The sequence below is a fragment of the Cucumis melo genome, chromosome 1 (assembly GCF_025177605.1).
Source record: "Cucumis melo cultivar AY chromosome 1, USDA_Cmelo_AY_1.0, whole genome shotgun sequence".
Lineage (NCBI taxonomy): Eukaryota > Viridiplantae > Streptophyta > Magnoliopsida > Cucurbitales > Cucurbitaceae > Cucumis > Cucumis melo.
Genome location: NC_066857.1, coordinates 3,244,859 through 3,262,312, shown reverse-complemented (window position 1 = coordinate 3,262,312; position 17,454 = coordinate 3,244,859). Strand labels below are relative to the sequence as shown.

The 17,454-nt window shown below is 30.9% G+C and overlaps 3 protein-coding genes across 3 annotated transcripts; 2 read left to right on the top strand and 1 right to left on the bottom strand.

The window, feature by feature from the left end:
- Positions 1–672: 672 nt before the first annotated feature.
- Positions 673–4,352, top strand: LOC103495617 (uncharacterized). Its single transcript, XM_008457237.3, has 3 exons — positions 673–1,042; positions 2,359–3,663; positions 3,769–4,352. The coding sequence occupies exons 1-3, from the start codon at positions 860–862 to the stop codon at positions 3,994–3,996; spliced, it is 1,716 nt and encodes a 571-aa protein (XP_008455459.1). The 5' UTR covers positions 673–859; the 3' UTR covers positions 3,997–4,352.
- Positions 4,353–8,958: 4,606 nt separating this feature from the next.
- On the top strand, positions 8,959–14,839 carry LOC103495615 (fatty acid hydroperoxide lyase, chloroplastic). The gene is made up of 3 exons (XM_017046271.2): positions 8,959–9,607; positions 12,676–13,057; positions 14,005–14,839. The coding sequence occupies exons 1-3, from the start codon at positions 9,188–9,190 to the stop codon at positions 14,649–14,651; spliced, it is 1,449 nt and encodes a 482-aa protein (XP_016901760.1). The 5' UTR covers positions 8,959–9,187; the 3' UTR covers positions 14,652–14,839.
- Positions 14,840–14,922: 83 nt separating this feature from the next.
- On the bottom strand, positions 14,923–17,323 carry LOC103495614 (uncharacterized). The gene is made up of 3 exons (XM_008457235.3): positions 16,951–17,323; positions 16,554–16,577; positions 14,923–15,733 (listed from the first exon to the last, which is right to left on the bottom strand). Exons 1-3 carry the CDS (start codon positions 17,159–17,161, stop codon positions 15,387–15,389), a joined length of 582 nt encoding a protein of 193 aa, XP_008455457.1. The 5' UTR covers positions 17,162–17,323; the 3' UTR covers positions 14,923–15,386.
- Positions 17,324–17,454: the final 131 nt, after the last annotated feature.

The following is a 17,454-nucleotide window of genomic DNA, read 5'->3' as shown; positions in this document are numbered from 1 at the left end:
TAGAAAAATTACTTATAATATCTATTAGGAATATCAGTTGATAGCAACATCGTTGATAGAAGATATTAGTGATAGCAAATACTATCACATTTCTTAATTGGAAGCTATCATTGATGGTAGCTAACTATAGCAATTGATACCATATTTCTCAAATTGAAAGTTACTCTAACCTTCAATGTATACCCTATCACTGATAAAAGCTATTAATGATAGTCGTCATCAATTATATCAATTGATAACATATTTCTCAAATTAAAAGCTATTAGTAATAACATCTATTGGTCGTAGCAACATATAACAACTATAAATTACAATCAATAATAGCTTTCAATTTAAGAAAAACGAAAAAAAAATATTTGTAATGATGACAAGCTATGGTAACAATCGATAATAACTATGAATGATATTCACTAATTGTAGCTAATAGTGATAACTTTCCATGAGAAGTAGTATTTGATAATTATTTCCCAAATTAAAAGCTATTAGTGAAATCTATTAATTTCATAAGTCTTTCTATAAATCTCTCAAAGGCAACGTTTTGGGCCATGAAATGGGAAATGGGCCGGGCCATTGGAAAAGAAGGGGCTAGAAGGTTCGAGAACCAAGCCCAATTACGACCCATTCACTATCCATAATTGACCGTAGAAAAGAAACCCGATTTGGTTTTTCTTCGGGAAGTCGGAAACTTTCTGTCTCTCACCAGAAAATTTCATAAATACAACCTTCAAATACAATTGGAACACCAACAACCATCGACTCTATCATTCTCTTCTCTTCTCTTCTTTTCTCCGATCGGATTTACGTTTTGGACAAGAAGGAGAGAATCTTCGGCTACTGAAAGGACTCAGATTTGTAAGAGATGGATTTCGAGCTCAGAAGGGCTAGAGAGAAGCTCGAGAAAGAGCAGAAGGAGAGGAAGGAAATGGCTCGACGGAAAGTGGAAAGGGAAAGGAAAGCTAAAGAAGAAGCCAGAAAGCTTCGAGAAGCCATTGAAGCGGTTCAAGTTTCAAGGCGACTCGATGCTGCCGAGGCCCGAATTAAGGTGCACTCTACAACTTAATTCTTTTTGTTCTAGATTGAGTTAATCTTAGAATTCGTATTGTATGTTTATCTTGATGGAGTGTTTTTCTTGGAAATGGCGATCGAATACAGTTGGATCTTTTGTGTTTTTTCTTTTGATTCTTGTCTTGCTGAGGAAGCTATTTGGTTCTGAATTGGGATTGCGAACTTTTAATCATTCTCTGTGCTGAAATGGTTATGCTGTATGTTCTTTTATTATGTATTGATTCGAACAGGAATTAGATTAAGCTTTTGTCTGGAGGAATTAAAGCAAGGAAACTGGTGTAAACAAATCTGTAAATAAAGCTATAGTAAGCTGTATTGTTAGTTACCCTGGATAAAGATTGGTTGCTAGTCACTTTAGGTAAAGATTGTTAAGCTTTGTATTTGGGTCTTGTGAAATGAACTCACAGTCACCTAATAAACGTAATGGCCGAAGGTATTTCCTGGCGTTTCGAAATTCCTGGCTTCTCGGTTGTATCCTGGTTGATGATTTCAGAAAATGGAGTCATTTAGAACGAACCCTTCATAACGTTCACAACATAACTTTAAATGCTTGTGAAATGGGAAAAGGATTTAAATGTTGACGTGTTTTTGTTGCATCTTTTGTGCTTAACTTGCTTGGCGTGATGGCTTAATTTTGTATGTGTTTGTAAGATTATGGTGCGTTGTTGACACTATTCTGCTAAAGAGGGGACAAACTGGCTATCGAAGTTGTTCATGCGATAGAGAGTTATCTGTGTAGGATAAGGATAGGGTTATTTCTTCAAACAGGACATTTGGAGCCTAATTTCTAGCTTAAAAACTAATATTGCATAATGATCTCTGACTGTATTTTATAGGATGATAGGAAGAAGGTAAATATCTGAACACAATTCTTAAAGGTTATTGGTAAGAACTATTGATGTTGTAAGTTATATGAAAAAAGTCCCAGAAAAGTAAATATTCTTGTTTCGCTTGTGCTCATGGAAATTCTAAATATTTCTGTATAAAAATTATCCCTTTTGGACATTTGAACATCTGAACTAAACGATTAGTATTGAATGCTTTGTGAACCTCAATAAAGTTTCAAAATTCCAGAAGATCAATGTATGTTATGTAATCTCATATAAAGCTGTAGTTCCGTACGATCTTTTCGTTGTTGTTGAACTTCTACATTTTGCTATATCCTCATTACCTGGTAAGTATACTACTGAAATTACAGATTCTGGTGTTTAGAATTTTGGCCAGTTATCCACCTTTTATTCATGCATTTTCCACTTTTCCTTTTGAGTTTTAACAAGGCTCTGGACGTTCCAGGCTGATCAACTAATGGAGGAAACCTTGCTTGCGGGAAGAGGAATTAGCTTTTACCGTATATTAGTGGCTATACCTTATCAGGGTAACGGAGACAAGATCAAGCTTTCCCCATCTAGTTTCACAGAATTGTCTGATCAGGGTGCTTTTGATAAGGGACCTGTGTACTTCCAACTGTCAGTACTTCATCGAGAAGGCCCTTCTAACTCGGAAGTTACTAAGGAAAAGACTCACAGAGCCACCCATTCAGGTGTTTTGGAGTTTACTGCAGATGAAGGTTCTGTTGAACTCCCTCCTCATGTATGGCAAAATTTATCTCTGGATGAGTCTTTAACGAAGCCATTAGTTGAAATACGTTATGTGTGGCTACCCAAAGGAACCTATGCAAAACTGCAACCAGAAGGTTTAGGCTTTTTGGACTTGCCAAATCACAAAGCTATCCTTGAGACAAGTCTTCGTCAGCATGCTACCCTTTCTGAAGGTGACACACTAACTGTTGTCTATGGGGAGCTTACGTACAAGTTAAATGTTCTTGAGTTGAAACCATCGTCTAGTATATCTGTTTTAGAAACAGATATCGAGGTTGATATCGTTGGTCCTGATTCACCCTCTGGACCAATGGATCAACGTGTTCTCAAGCTGCTAACTTTTAAGAAGCACGAGTCTGGAGTGGTAGAGGAAGGGTGTTATTCATATTACAAGTTCTCTATAGACAATGATATATGGGATATAATTTCATCTGGAAATGCTAGAGTCGAAGTAAAGCTTGAAGTGGAGACTAATGAAGGAGATACGAACATTTACATTTCAAAGCATCCTCTCATATTTCCTTCTCAGCATCAGCATTTGTGGTCTTCACATGATATTGGTTCAAAGGTCCTAATCCTCAACTCCAAAGACAAGAACTTTGGGCCTGGGACTTACAGCATTGGAGTGTATGGATTTAAGGGAACTTCAAAGTATCAGATCCAAGTGAGTGTTGAGGAGGGTACGAACCATAAGGTAGTTGGTAAACAGGAAGTCTCTTCATCAACATCTACACACCAGGATACTGTAGAATGTCGGAATTGTAAGCATTACATACCCAGTCGAACTATAGCTTTGCACGAAGCTTATTGTATCAGACACAACATCGTTTGCCAGCATGGCGACTGTGGAGTGGTCCTTAGAGTTGAAGAGGCAAGGAACCATGTGCATTGCGAGAAATGTGGACAGGCTCTTCAGAAAAGCGAGATGGAGAAGCATGACAAGGTGTTCCATGTTCCACTCAAATGTGCTTGTGGACTAGTCCTTGAGAAAGAAGAGATGGTAAGCAAATGATCTTTTGTGCTGTTCTTGTTTCATTTTCACAATGTCTTAATGTGCCAAGACTTCCTTGATGGTAAACTGCGTGATCCAATGTATTTTTGACAGGTTCGACATCAAGCATCAGTTTGCCCACTCCGGCTAATAACTTGTCAGTTTTGTGGGGACATGGTTCAAGCTGGAAGTTCTGCCATGGACATCCGAGATAGATTGAGAGGTCTGTCTGAGCATGAAAGCATTTGTGGGTCTAGAACAGCACCATGTGATTCTTGTGGACGTGCGGTGATGTTGAAGGAGATGGACATCCATCAAATCGCTGTTCATCCAAAGAGCTGATATCTGCTGTAGCAGCCCACAGGAGCTGTGTGATATCAAGTGTTGCTATGGTTTCATCGAGTTCCATTATTATTCGTTGTACATCATCTACCAGCGAAGGATTCCATAATTGTTATTCATATCAATGTTGGCAATGGCATCATGAAATTGATGCACAATAGTTATTGGAATTTAATGTACAGTAAGTCTTGAAACTTGGAAAGATGAAGTTTGAATGATCAGAGTTTTATGCGATCAGCTCATATGCAAGAAAAACACATAGAAATTCAAGCTCATTTGATCCGATTGGAATATAAAACACTGGACACTGATATACTCATTGAAAATCAATGTCATATCCATTGTTGTGTCTGCTAGCTGTAAACTTTGGTAAATGTTGGTTCATGGTTAGCAAAATTATGGTAAATACAAGGAGAAGGACTTGCAATTTGATTTGAATTAGGTTGTATTTAGGTCGTGTTCTTGCAAACCTGTGATATTTTAGGATTCATTTGGTAACCAGATTAGCATGTTAATTTCATTTTTAATTTTTATTTTTATTTTATTTCATTATCTATTTCTAGAATGTTATCAAAATCTAAGTCAAGTAGTTCTTAAATATTTGTTTTGTTTTTAGACTTCTGTCAAGATTTAACTTTTTTTTTCAACTTATTGATGAAAGATAGCAGCCATACCATGAAACTAAACTAATCAATTGTCAACCATGAAAAGTAAATCATATTTATTAATTATTATTATTGTTCTCTCTCTCCTTTTTTTTTTTTTTTTTTAAGAAAAAAGAGAAAAAAGAAAAATCAATAGTACAACATTGAATTGCATTAATCAAATTTTGCCTCGTAGGCATTGGACAACCCTCATTTAAATGGTCCATATCTTAGATCTTAAAACCCATAAATTTGGGATTTTTCCCTTTCTTTCTTATAAAGCAATTAATGCTTTCCCATCTCATGTCCTTCAAATTGATTCTTTTTCTTTCTTCCTAAATTTCTTCATACCACTTTCCTCTAATCTAATGGGAATGAATCAATCATAACTAAAAAAAATGAATCTCTCTGATTAGGTATAATGTTATTTATTTGTGTGACACACAATATGTTTATGTTCAAACCAATAAACAAAAGTCACAATACAATTGACAAGTATAAACAAAGTAGATTTTGTACCTAAATTGTTTTTACCAATTTTTATTTATTTATTTAGGAGTGTAAAATTTAATGAAAGGCATTTTTACCAATTTACCTCTAAATTGTCATAAAATTCAAAATTTATCAAAAGAAGTACTCGACACAAATGAGAAATCTCCACATGTTAAAATCGTTTTTTATTAGGAAATTGTCAAAATTGTCAAAATTGACAAAATGGACAGAATTGGCTATCAAGGGTTTTTAATTAATATATATAAAGGTGAAATCATTTATTTGTGTTCATACATGGATAGTATTATATATAGGATGGATATCGAAACAAGTGGCCACAAATTCATTTATAAATATCAAGGAATACACTTCCAATTTTCATCACTCTCAGTTCACACTCTTTAATTTGTTCGTATTCCTGTAACAATAACAATAACAACAACAACAATAACAATAAAAATAAAAGATTATATTTGACTTTTCTTTTTCCTTCTTAATTTAATGTATTTTCGAAAATTTTATAATGTGGAAGAGTTTTTTTAAAACAAAGTAGAAATTTTATGATGGAATTGTGGAAGAAATTGGATGATAGTTTAGGGTTTTTTTTTCATTTTAATTAGAAGAATCAATGTTGAATTTGGAACTACTGATAATAATTATTCTACGACTAAGAAAAAGAGAATTTGAAGATGATGATGCAAACAAGTTTAGAAGTTAACATTTTCTTTTTCAAAACTACTTTTCTTTTGTCCATAGTTTCTTATTATAGTTTTCATTTCGCTATTTTATATTTTTAATATCTAAATTTTGAATTTAATTTCAAGGTTTTATATTTTAAAATGTTAAGTTTTAGGTAGTGGTTTTGGGGAAGGATTAACACGTGTTTGGAGGAAGAGTTTAAAAAAGTAATTTTATGATAATAGGTATTTGAATAATAGTATTATGGATAAGATGTGTTTGGGAGAACGTTTATTTAGGTAGTGCCATGAAATTTATTTATTTTATACATTTTTTAAAAGACCGTATCCTAAATCTAATATACAATTTTTTTTTATTTAATTTACCAAATTGTCCTTTTTAGTAAAACAATTATAAATAATTTCTTTAAATGTGACGCCCATTTTCAACATTTTTTACCTAATCGTTATGCGAATAAATTATTAATTTTTTAAAATTTTGTATTATAAATCAAATATACAAATTTCATATATTTAATTTTCCAAAATGTCCTATTTTCATAAAACAATTTCTAGTAATTTCTTTAAATATGATGTCCATTTTCAACTTTTTTTTACGTAATTGCTACTGTCGAATAAATTATTATTTTTTTAAAATTCATATTCTAACTCCAATAAACAAATTTTGTATATTTAATTTACGAAATCGTCCTAGTTTTCGTAAAACAATTTGTCAAATCTTTTTTAAGTAATTATTATATGAGAATAACTTTTTTTTAAAAAAATTCATATTCTAAATACAGTACACGAATTTTGTATATTTAATTTAATAAATCTTTCTATTTTTCGTAAAACAATTTGGCTTAATTTATTTAAATACGACTTAAAATTTTCAATTTTTTTAAAGTAATAAATTACCGTTTTTCCATTTAAAATAAAAATTATAATGAACTAATGAAGATAAAAAAAAATAAGGAAGAAGAAAGAGAAAAGACTACATTGTTAGAAAGTACGAGCATAATTTAGTAAAACTTTTAGATTCAAAATAATTTTTAAAATATTTGTTATACATTTTTATAGGTTATTTAATGATTCAAAAAGTTATTTAATTTAATATTAAATTGTCGGATTTGATTTTGTTTTGGTTTTTTATAAATTTAATAAAAATTATTTTTTTTACAAATTTATTTAACTTAAATTTATTGAAAATAATTTAAATATAGATGGATTAGTTTTAAAATAAAATATTTGAAAATGTGAAAAACAAATAAAAGACATGAAATAATAATTCTTTTTTACTAAAATTAAATATGAGTACTAAATGCGTAAATTAACCACAATTAATATATAATTAAAATTAATTTTGTAAATAAAATAAATTAAAAAAATAATATTCTTTTAAGATCATTAAATTAATTAAAAACAAATAACATTTAATACATAAAAGAATAAAATTTTAAAAATAAATGAAATAGTAAAATTATGGGGAGTTGAAAAGGTAGGATTGTGGGAAGTTTAAAAGTGTGTTTGAATTGATTTTTGAAGTGTTTAATTTTTAAAATAATTCATTTTAAGATAAATTGATTTGTTTGACATTTGTTTGAAATAATTTTTTAGAAAAATAAGATTATGGAATAAATCATTTTAGAGAAAACACATGCAACCAAATTTTAGAATAAATTTTTATTTTATGTTTAATGAGAAATCTTTTACCATCTATTTTTTACTTCGTCGTTCTTTTTGTTTTTTTTTTCTTCTATTTTTAATTACTTTGAATATTATTTTTCAATGTATATGAACACACATTTAAATATAAAGATTAACAAATGTTTCTCTCTCAGTCAAATCTATTTCGACTTAACATCTGTGAAAGAAATCATGAGGATGTCAATAAAGACCATTATCATTCGGTTCGTGAAATAAAGATAAATGAAAAACATGATCGAATTGCATATCTTTTTGTCTAATTGATATTATATTGTCTCGAAAAAAAATTATTTATCTTATTTATATTTTGTTGATTGAAATCAAATTTTCTTTTTTTATGATTATATATTTACATTTCGAGATATTTGTGCTTTTAAAATTGAATTTTTTTTAAAAAAAAATTAATACAAAAAATGAAATTAATGTTTAGTTTCAGGTAACTAAAAGATTAATAATTTCAAGATAACGTACAATTAATTTTAAAATATATTTATGAAAAAAGATTCAAAATGTGTGTATTTTTTTATGAAATTAGTTCATAAATATAAACCAAACCAAACATATAATTTTGTATATAAACATTTATAAAGAGGTCAAATCAAACATGTGATTATTTAGATTTTAAACTCATTTTACAAAAAATATTTTTTAAAAATGTATTCTTAAAAAAACATTTTTTTCATAGACAATCCAAACAGACCCTAAGAAGAATGTGAGATAGAGAAGAGGGGTTATAATAATCATTCCCCAAATAAGGTTGAGTTACCATAAATCAACCCCACAATAATAACTATTGGACCAAACGACCCCTTATTATTTAAGCTTCAATATGTATCAACTTTGAATCCTCAAGTTACCAAAATTTATACTGAAGTATTAATCTCAATTTTACAATAAATTCTTTCATTATTTGATGTTAATGTTTATTAAATAATTTTAAATAAGGGACTTTTTTTTTTTTAAATAGAAAAGTTTGGCAAACTATTTACATTTCATGGAACAAAATTAATTACATTTGATTTTTCAAGCGTAAATATTTTATCAAAATGTTCTATTTTTGACAAATTTCTTTTAAAAAAAAATAATTAAAAAGAGAAAAATTAAAATTAGTTTAGGGATGTTTGAAAATCTAATATGTCATTGAGATTAGAAAATGTATTGGAATGCATGTCAAATAAATAAGATCATAAAACATACCAACGATGAAAAATAAGGTTTAATAGAGAAAATTATCGAAACATAATGAATTTAGTATTACAATTTAAGTTCAAAACTGTCGATCCAAATATGAATTTTAGATTATATCAAATTGCATTCCAATTACCGAACACTCTTTTAAGATAGAAAATAAATTATATAATGTGAAAAATTGAAAATCTAATACTCACATGTTTTATTTAAATGTAATGGGTAAATAAAAGTAATAACATTTTGAGAAAATAATTTAGGTAAGGTTTGTTAGAAGCATTGGTTTATCCTCATAAATTAATATTAGCAAATCAGCAATAGACGCGTCACTCTCCCTCTCACAATCACTTCACTTGACAAATCTCCTCACCCAAATTCTCCCCCTCTTCTCTCTACCGGAAAACTTCAACTTCGACTTCAACCAAACCTCACCCCTCCTTTGAATTCAAATTCACTCTTCATACTCCCACTTATCTGAAATCGATGCACCTCACCATGACCTCCTCCGGCGGAATGCCTTCCATACCTTCATCTATTTCCCCCCCACCGGTGTCTTTACCCCTCAGAAATATCCCCGGCAGCTACGGTTTCCCGCTGCTGGGATCCATCTCTGACCGCCTCGATTACTACTGGTTTCAAGGACCCGATAAATTCTTCAGGACTCGTATGGAGAAGAATCGAAGCACGGTTTTCCGAACCAACGTTCCTCCGTCTTTCCCTTTCTTCCCCACCGATCCCAGAGTAATTGCGGTTCTGGATTGCAAGTCGTTTGCGCATCTATTCGACATGGAAATCGTGGAGAAAAAGAATGTTCTGGTCGGTGATTTCATGCCGAGCATCAGTTTCACCGGAAATATGAGAGTCTGTGCTTATTTGGATACCTCGGAATCTCAGCACTCCAAGGTACGATCTGGATAGTTTCTTTCGATTCTTAGGTCAACGATGATTCGCATTTTCTCATTGTTTTTAAATCGAAATTAGGGTTCGGATTGGCATTTTCGATTTGGGGATTTTTTTTCACCCCCATTTTTACTCCGTTCCGCGCCAAGAAGATGTCTCACGTAACCCAGCGGCCAGCTTTTCTAATTTCATTCCTTTTTTTCCATATAAAAAAGAAGCTTAATCATAATTAAATAATAATAATAATAATAATAATAATAAAAGCACCACTAACTCCCCATTTGTTCTTAAAATATTTTCATTTTTCAATATTATCCTTAACATCTCATTAACAAAAAACAAAAAAATCTTCTCTAATTTTGCAACCTAAAAAAACAAAATTAGTTCTACTTCTAATAACCCATTATCATTGGATTATTTATCAAAAAGTTTTATATTGTTTTTTCTAGACTTATTAACATATTATTATTAATTAAAAATATCATTCTTTAAAAAATTTAAATTAAATTTATCTAAGATAATTATAATAAATAACAATTTTAATCTATCAATATTTTAAAAAATTTTAAATATAACAAAATCTTTGTAATATAATATATTAACGATAAATTTTTATCATTCATAGATTATAACAAATTCTTTTACATATATTTGTAATTAAAATGAATACTAAAGTAACTAAAATTGAACCTAGATTGAAAAAAATATTATAACCTAATTTTTATTATTTTTAGACCGTTATTGAACATATCAAATTAAATTATTGAAAATTAAACGTGTGTGATAACTAATTTTAGTTTTTTGTTTTTCAAACAAGAAATTTGTTTTAAAATTAGGAAGCGAAATCGAAAAATAAAAAAAAAAAAATTAAGAAAATACACTTTATCTTTTAAGAACAGAAAATAAAATCATTTTGCAAATATGGATTTTTTATTTTAATAATATAGAATTTAGAAACAAAATTTAAATTATTAAAATGGCGACCCAACTAAGCTAACTTTAATTATACCATCTTTCTCATTAATGCTTTGGAAATGGAGTGGGGCCCTTTTTTCCCCATTTAGAATTCGATTGTTTTTTTTTTTTTTTTTTAAACTTCAAATAAAGAAGTTCGAGATATTGTGTGTCAATTTAACCTTTTTCTGTACGTACTTACAAATGTCATTGTCTTGTCTTATATAAAACCTTTTGGGTCATGATTTCTTTCTTTTCTTTTTTGAAAAAAAATTAAGAATCAAGATTCCCCATTTTTAATTAAAACAAGCTACTTACTCATATTGGTTTCAACTTTTAACTCCTCTAATCACTCATATCAATTTTTTAATCACCATTTGTAGATTTATAATTATTCTTACTCTCTGTTTCTCTTATGTTTAATATATAAGAAATTTCACTAATTCTTTTAAACACTGAAGATTGTTTTTTAGTATAATCAAACAAAAGAGTTATCATCCTTTTGTTCATTTTTATATATGATGAGTGCAAGATTTAAAACATTAACCTCTTAATTTATAATACATCTATATGTCAGTTGAAATTTATTCAGAGACTTTGTACAAAGAATTGATTAAAACACCACTTTGGTTTCCATGTTCTGATATTTGTTAATTTTAGTTTATGTTCTTTCAAATGTCCAATTTTGATTACTTGAGAAATATAAAGTTTAGTCTAATGCTTTTCTTTTTTTAAAAAAATTATTTTTTGTTATTTATTTTTTAGTATTTTTATTCTAGATTTTGAAAACAATTTACATATATTTTTTTCATGAAAATTATTATTATTATTAGTCGGTCAATTTCAGGATTTTTTTTGGGACTAAATATAAGATTTAAGTACAATATATCAAAATTGAATAAATAAAAAAAGGTTTTTTTTTTTTTAAAAAATTATTATATATAGTTTGTATTCTTTCAAGATAAATGGTTGGTACAAAATACATTTGTGGTTTGAAGTTTTGGGATGTAAATATCTATTGTTTGAGAGAAGAGGTATCTATTTCATATGCATTTTAAACATTGAGGTATGATATGGTAGGGAATGCAACAACTGCAGTTCTTTGTCTGTTTTTGAACAATAATTGATTGCAAATATGTTTTCATACCTTTTTTTGTTTTTAAATGAAAACGAGGAATTTCTAATACTTCCTAGCTATGTGTTCCCACTTATTAATTAAATGCCACCGTTTCTCTCACTCCTTGCTCGTCTTATTAAATTTTTGAATCATATCCGCAATTACATGGTTAGATACTATTTTCTTAAAATAAAGTTTAAATATATTTTCATAAAAAATTATATATATATAAATAATGGTTAATTTGTTCAGTAAGTTTGAAAGTTAGGATTGATTCTTCTAATATTTTAATGTTATTATATATTTTCCTTTTTCAATTCGTTAGAGAACGAAGATTTTTTAGATATTATATTAAATTTATCTTCGCTAATTAACTTAAGTTTTTGTTAAATTAGTAATTTAAGATGATATCAAAAGTTAGCTTAAACTTTTAATTAAAGGTGGGTTTAGGGTTTAGTAATTTTTCGGTTTAGTAATTTTTGGGTTTAGGGTTTAGTAGTTTTTGTTTTTGAAAATAAATGTGAGTGAAGAAAGAAGAAAGAAGAAAGAACGTGGAAGAGGAAAGGGAGGAGACGGAAGAATAAAGGAGGAAAATAAAACAATGGACAAGGTGATGTTGATGTAGAGCTGCAATGAAAGAGAGGGGACAGAAAAAAATAGAGTGGTCATAAGCATGTGACGAAAATCTCACATTATAAGTTACATAGGAAAGATTGTTAGTATATATTTTAATAAGGTATACATATTAAAGTAAAATAATTTACAAAGTTGAAATCTGTTTTTTTGTTTGTTTGTTTTTAATATAATAAGTCATAGATTTCTGGTATTCGGATCCTTATAGTACATTTTTTGATTTTATGTTAAAGTGAATCTTAGATTTGTGTTATGAAACAATGTCTTTGGTTAATTATTACAATTCCAATCATAATTTTGAATGACATCGAATTTGAACTCTACAAAATTCTATATCGGAATTGAATTGAATTGAATTCTTATGCAGATAAAGAACTTCATTACAGACATTCTACGGCGGAGCTCAAGGATATGGATATCGGAGTTGGAATCAAACCTATCGACGATGTGGGACGGCATTGAATCAGAAATTGCAAAGAACAAAACCTCGGGGTTCAGAAACTTTCTCCAACCAGCTCTTTTCAATTTCTTCTCCAAAACCCTTGCCGGCGCCGACACTGCAAAATCACCGGAAGTGGCAAAATCCGGATACATAGACGTCATAATCTGGCTCGGCCTCCAGCTCGTTCCCACCATCCACATCGGCGTTCTCCAGCCCCTTGAAGAAATATTCCTTCACTCCTTCCGATTACCCTTTTTCCCCATTGCTTCCCGCTACCAAAGACTCTACGATTTCTTCCAAAAAGAAGGTACTTTCTCCTCTAATCCACTTCTAATTATCTCTCCTTTTCTTTTTCATTAATGATAGGTTTAATCGACCATCCACTGGTTAGTGAATTAGATTAAAAAATAGCTAATACACACACACACACCACAGATAGTTTATTTTTTCTGACTTTATAAGCAGTATTTATAGTTTGATAATTACTGCATGAAATATATTCTAATTATAACCTATAAAAATCAAATTCTTTATTTTTTTTTAAAATATGAGGTTAATTGAACCTTCAAGGTAAAATTGATAGTTCAAAATCTTATGAGATGCTTTTTTAAATGGACGAAGTACTAAAGATATAAAATTTTAAGTGAAAGGACTAAAACTAGAATCAAGAGATAATTATACCATTGACCCAAAATTAAGCATACAATGAAATTTGCCTCCTTTTAAAATGTAGCTTTTTTGTTGTTGTCATCAATGGAAAGTACATAAAGGACTTTATATGTATATGGGAAGCTCAACTCTTGACTCTTGTATTTTGTACTAGCCACACACTCCTTGTTCCCTCATTTTCAATCATGCATTTCTAAAAAGTGAGAGCAACAAGAGCAAGATCGCAACTCATGAGACTATAATCCATTGTGATAATTTCTTATGAGATGTTTGGACTACCAACTCCTTGTTTGAGACTTATGATAGTTATTGTTTTCAACTATTTTCACCTACAATTATTTATAATATTAATATTTCAAATCTCTCTTTATTGTTATAGTTTTTGTTACATTATTTACTACTAATTCATCTTTTTCTCTCTTCGTTATTTACTATATTCTACTCAAACTAAAACAGTTTATACTCTAAACATAAACTAAAGTAATGTACCAGATATTGTTTTACTTTACGAATACTTACTATAATAACCAAATCAACGTTTTAAAACACGTCCTAAATTTTACGGTTTGTTGTGTTTTGGAACAGGGAAAGAAGTAGTTGAGCGAGGTGTCACCGAGTTCGGGTTAACAAAGGAAGAAGCGATTCACAATCTCATCTTCACCATGGGCTTCAACGCCTACGGTGGCTTCAGTCTCTTCTTCCCGGTTCTACTCGACCGTATACTCAACGACAAAACCGGTTTACAACAAAGAATCCTCGAGGAAGTCAGGTCAAAATCCAGCTCCGGTCTGACCTTCGAGTCGGTCAAGGAAATGGACCTCATCTACTCCCTCGTCTACGAGACACTTCGGCTCGACCCCCCTGTTCCCTCCCAATACGCCAGAGCTAGAAAGGATTTTAAGCTAACTTCATATGACTCAGCGTATAACATCAAGAAAGGGGAACTGCTTTGTGGGTATCAGCCGCTGGTGATGAGAGATCCGAAGGTGTTCGATGAACCGGAGGCGTTTAATCCGGACCGATTCCGGGGAGAAAAAGGGGTCGCCCTGCTGGATTATCTGTTCTGGTCGAATGGGCCGCAGACGGGGACCCCGAGCGAGAAGAACAAGCAGTGCGCTGGGAAGGATTTGGTGGTGCTGACGGCGGTGGTGTTTGTGGCTTACATATTTAAAAGGTATGATTCGATTGCTGGGGAAGGAGGTTCCATTACAGCTTTTCAAAGGGCTAATTGAAAAGTGAAAGTGCAAGTAAATTATATATATATATATATATATATATATATATATATATATTATGTATCGTATATTGAGAGTGATGCACTTTTCTTGTTCAAATGGCTTCTTTCTTTCTTATGTACGAGTTTGGAGCCAAGATGGAAAGATTTGGAATAAATAAATCAATAAAATCAAGATTTACTTTATCTTTTGAATGAGTAGGTTTTGTTTTCAAAACTTAGAATAAGAATTCAAACGTTCATCAATAAGAAATTAAGGAAAACAAATATAAATTTAAAAAACCAAACTGTTTTAGCAGCTTATGGATTTACTTAGATTCAATCTCAATAGCAGAATGTGTAGTGGCATGACATGATTCTAAACCATCCCACCCCTGCCAAAGAAAAAGAATATTTGTATATAATCCAACTAGTGCAAATCCAAAAGAATTTGCTTTCACAGTCAGAGAGAGGTCCTTAAAAATTCACAATGAAGATAACAAATGACTGAATGAGTAAACACGACATCTTCAATAATTCATTAGTTGCTTTTCAACTAATGAACGTTTTCTTATGATGAACTAACAATGGTAATTGACATTTCAATTCACTAAACATACCTATAATAATCACTTTCGATCTATTTGACGACACGTCGAGTAAAATTTAAGTTACTACCCAAAAAAGATAAAATATATTTATAAGAAAACAAAAAATCAGGATGGAAAGAAGTGATACTGTTTGGATGTTCTCTTTATGCAGTTTGAATATTTCCTTGTTTTTGAGTACGAGATTTGGCGGTGCCTTCTTTCCATCCCCTTTGGCGAGCCCTTTGCTCCCACGTAGCTGTTAGTCTCTTTTGTGCCGTTAATACTGCTTCAGCTTTCTCTCTCGCTTCTTCACATGTTTCCATCCCAGAATTGCACTTGTCTGCTTCTTTTTGATACTGGGATGTCATCTTTTTCGCCTCGAGTAGAGCCACATCGGCACGGCGTTGATTTTCCAAAGCTTCAGCTTCCTTTAACTTCAGTTCCTCTAACAATAGGTCTGCAAAGTTCTTCTCCGTGTCTCGACTCACTTCTGGGTCATGCTTAACACAATCTGCAAAATGCATGAGTGATTACAATCTAAGAAGCATGGATTTGATTAACGTTTCTGTACCCGACATGATTTGGACACTTTTTAGAGAAATAAATGTGTTAAGACACTAATTTTACAAAGCCAACACACAATTTCTTCTTGTTTAAATGATTTAAAATGCATGTTTTAATAAACATGTCCTTGTCATGTATGTGTTCAGAAGAAAAACGGTGTGTCCTCATGTTCATGTTGTGTCTTATCTATATCAGTGTTTCTTAGACTACAATCCAGAATCGAAATTTATCAGTTAAACAAAGGAAAAAAATTCTAATCATCTCTTCTCCATGATATTTTATCTACAACTATGGTATCAGTTCACTATAGTGAAAGGAAGGTAACATCAATGGCAGTTGGAATAAGATAGAAATATGAGGAAAGAAATTCAAAGAGCTATTACGTCTACAAGAGCTGAGCCTGAAACTTCATATCAATGGTAAACAATGAGCTATCCAAGTTCACCATCCATAGTCGGTTCATCATACACAATTTTCAGAAGCACATATGAATCTTGACATTTAAACATATTAAGAAGCAAAATTCATAGATTCTCCTCAATCCATTTACGTTGCAGTTGTTATTTCAAACACAGGGACTCATCATTTACAGCCTAAGAAAACATATTTAAATGGCTCTCTTAGAATAATGCAAACTAATTCATGATCATAAGGATTGAGATATTGAGATCTTTGATATCCATATGGCAAAGTTCATGAAAATTGTTGCTTTTCAAAAGTCACGATGAGGCAAAAACAATATAACCATTTGAGGAAGTTAAACTAACCTGCAAATGTAGAGTTCCTCAATTCTGCACAACAGACAGTACCCAAAGTAAGTATACAAATTAAGCAAAACCACAGAAAGGGAAAAATTAAAAGACATACAAGACTTCAATTCACAAGGAACAAGCTTTTACATCCATAATCAGACACCCCTAAACAATTAAGCCAATACCCACGAGCAGAAACTAATTCAAAATTCTCAAAACCACAAAAGAGACACAAATCCTACGAATCAAGAAACAGAATCATAAAAACAGAAGAAACTCAACCGAAGCGCAAAACTCAGAACGAGATCTAAGCAAAGGAATGGAAAAGTTAGCAAAGCTAAGGCAAAATTAGAAGAAACACAGAAGGGATCTAATCGGATCTGAGAGTAAGAAAGAAGAAATAAAGAAATACCTTCAGGAATTGAGATGACAGGCTGAGAAGGGCAGTCGCAGAAACAAGGAGGGCATGAGGAAGAAGCAGAAGAGTGACTAACGACGGCTAAACCTTCCTTGAAGTGCCAATAGAGAGGAGGGCCGAGAATGTAACCAACAATGGTAATGGCGATCAAAGCTAATCCCAACTTGATGAGTGAGGGATTGCAAGAAGTGGGTTGAATTGCCATCGGAGGAAGTGGGAGAGATTTGCAGAGAGTGAATTGAAACAGTTGAAATTTAAGAAGAAAAAAAAAAAAAAAAGGAAAGGAAAAAGAAGTGGGGATTGGAGAGATTTAGAGTGAAGAATATTGCAATCTAATCTAAACTCTATGGCTTCTTCAAACTTCCTCTCTATCTTTACCTCAATTTTCTTTCTTTAATCATAAAATACAACATTTTAAAATTTTATGCTTCAAATTCCTAAATAACTTTTTTCTTTTAATATAATTTTTATGATAATAGAACTCTTATTATTATTATT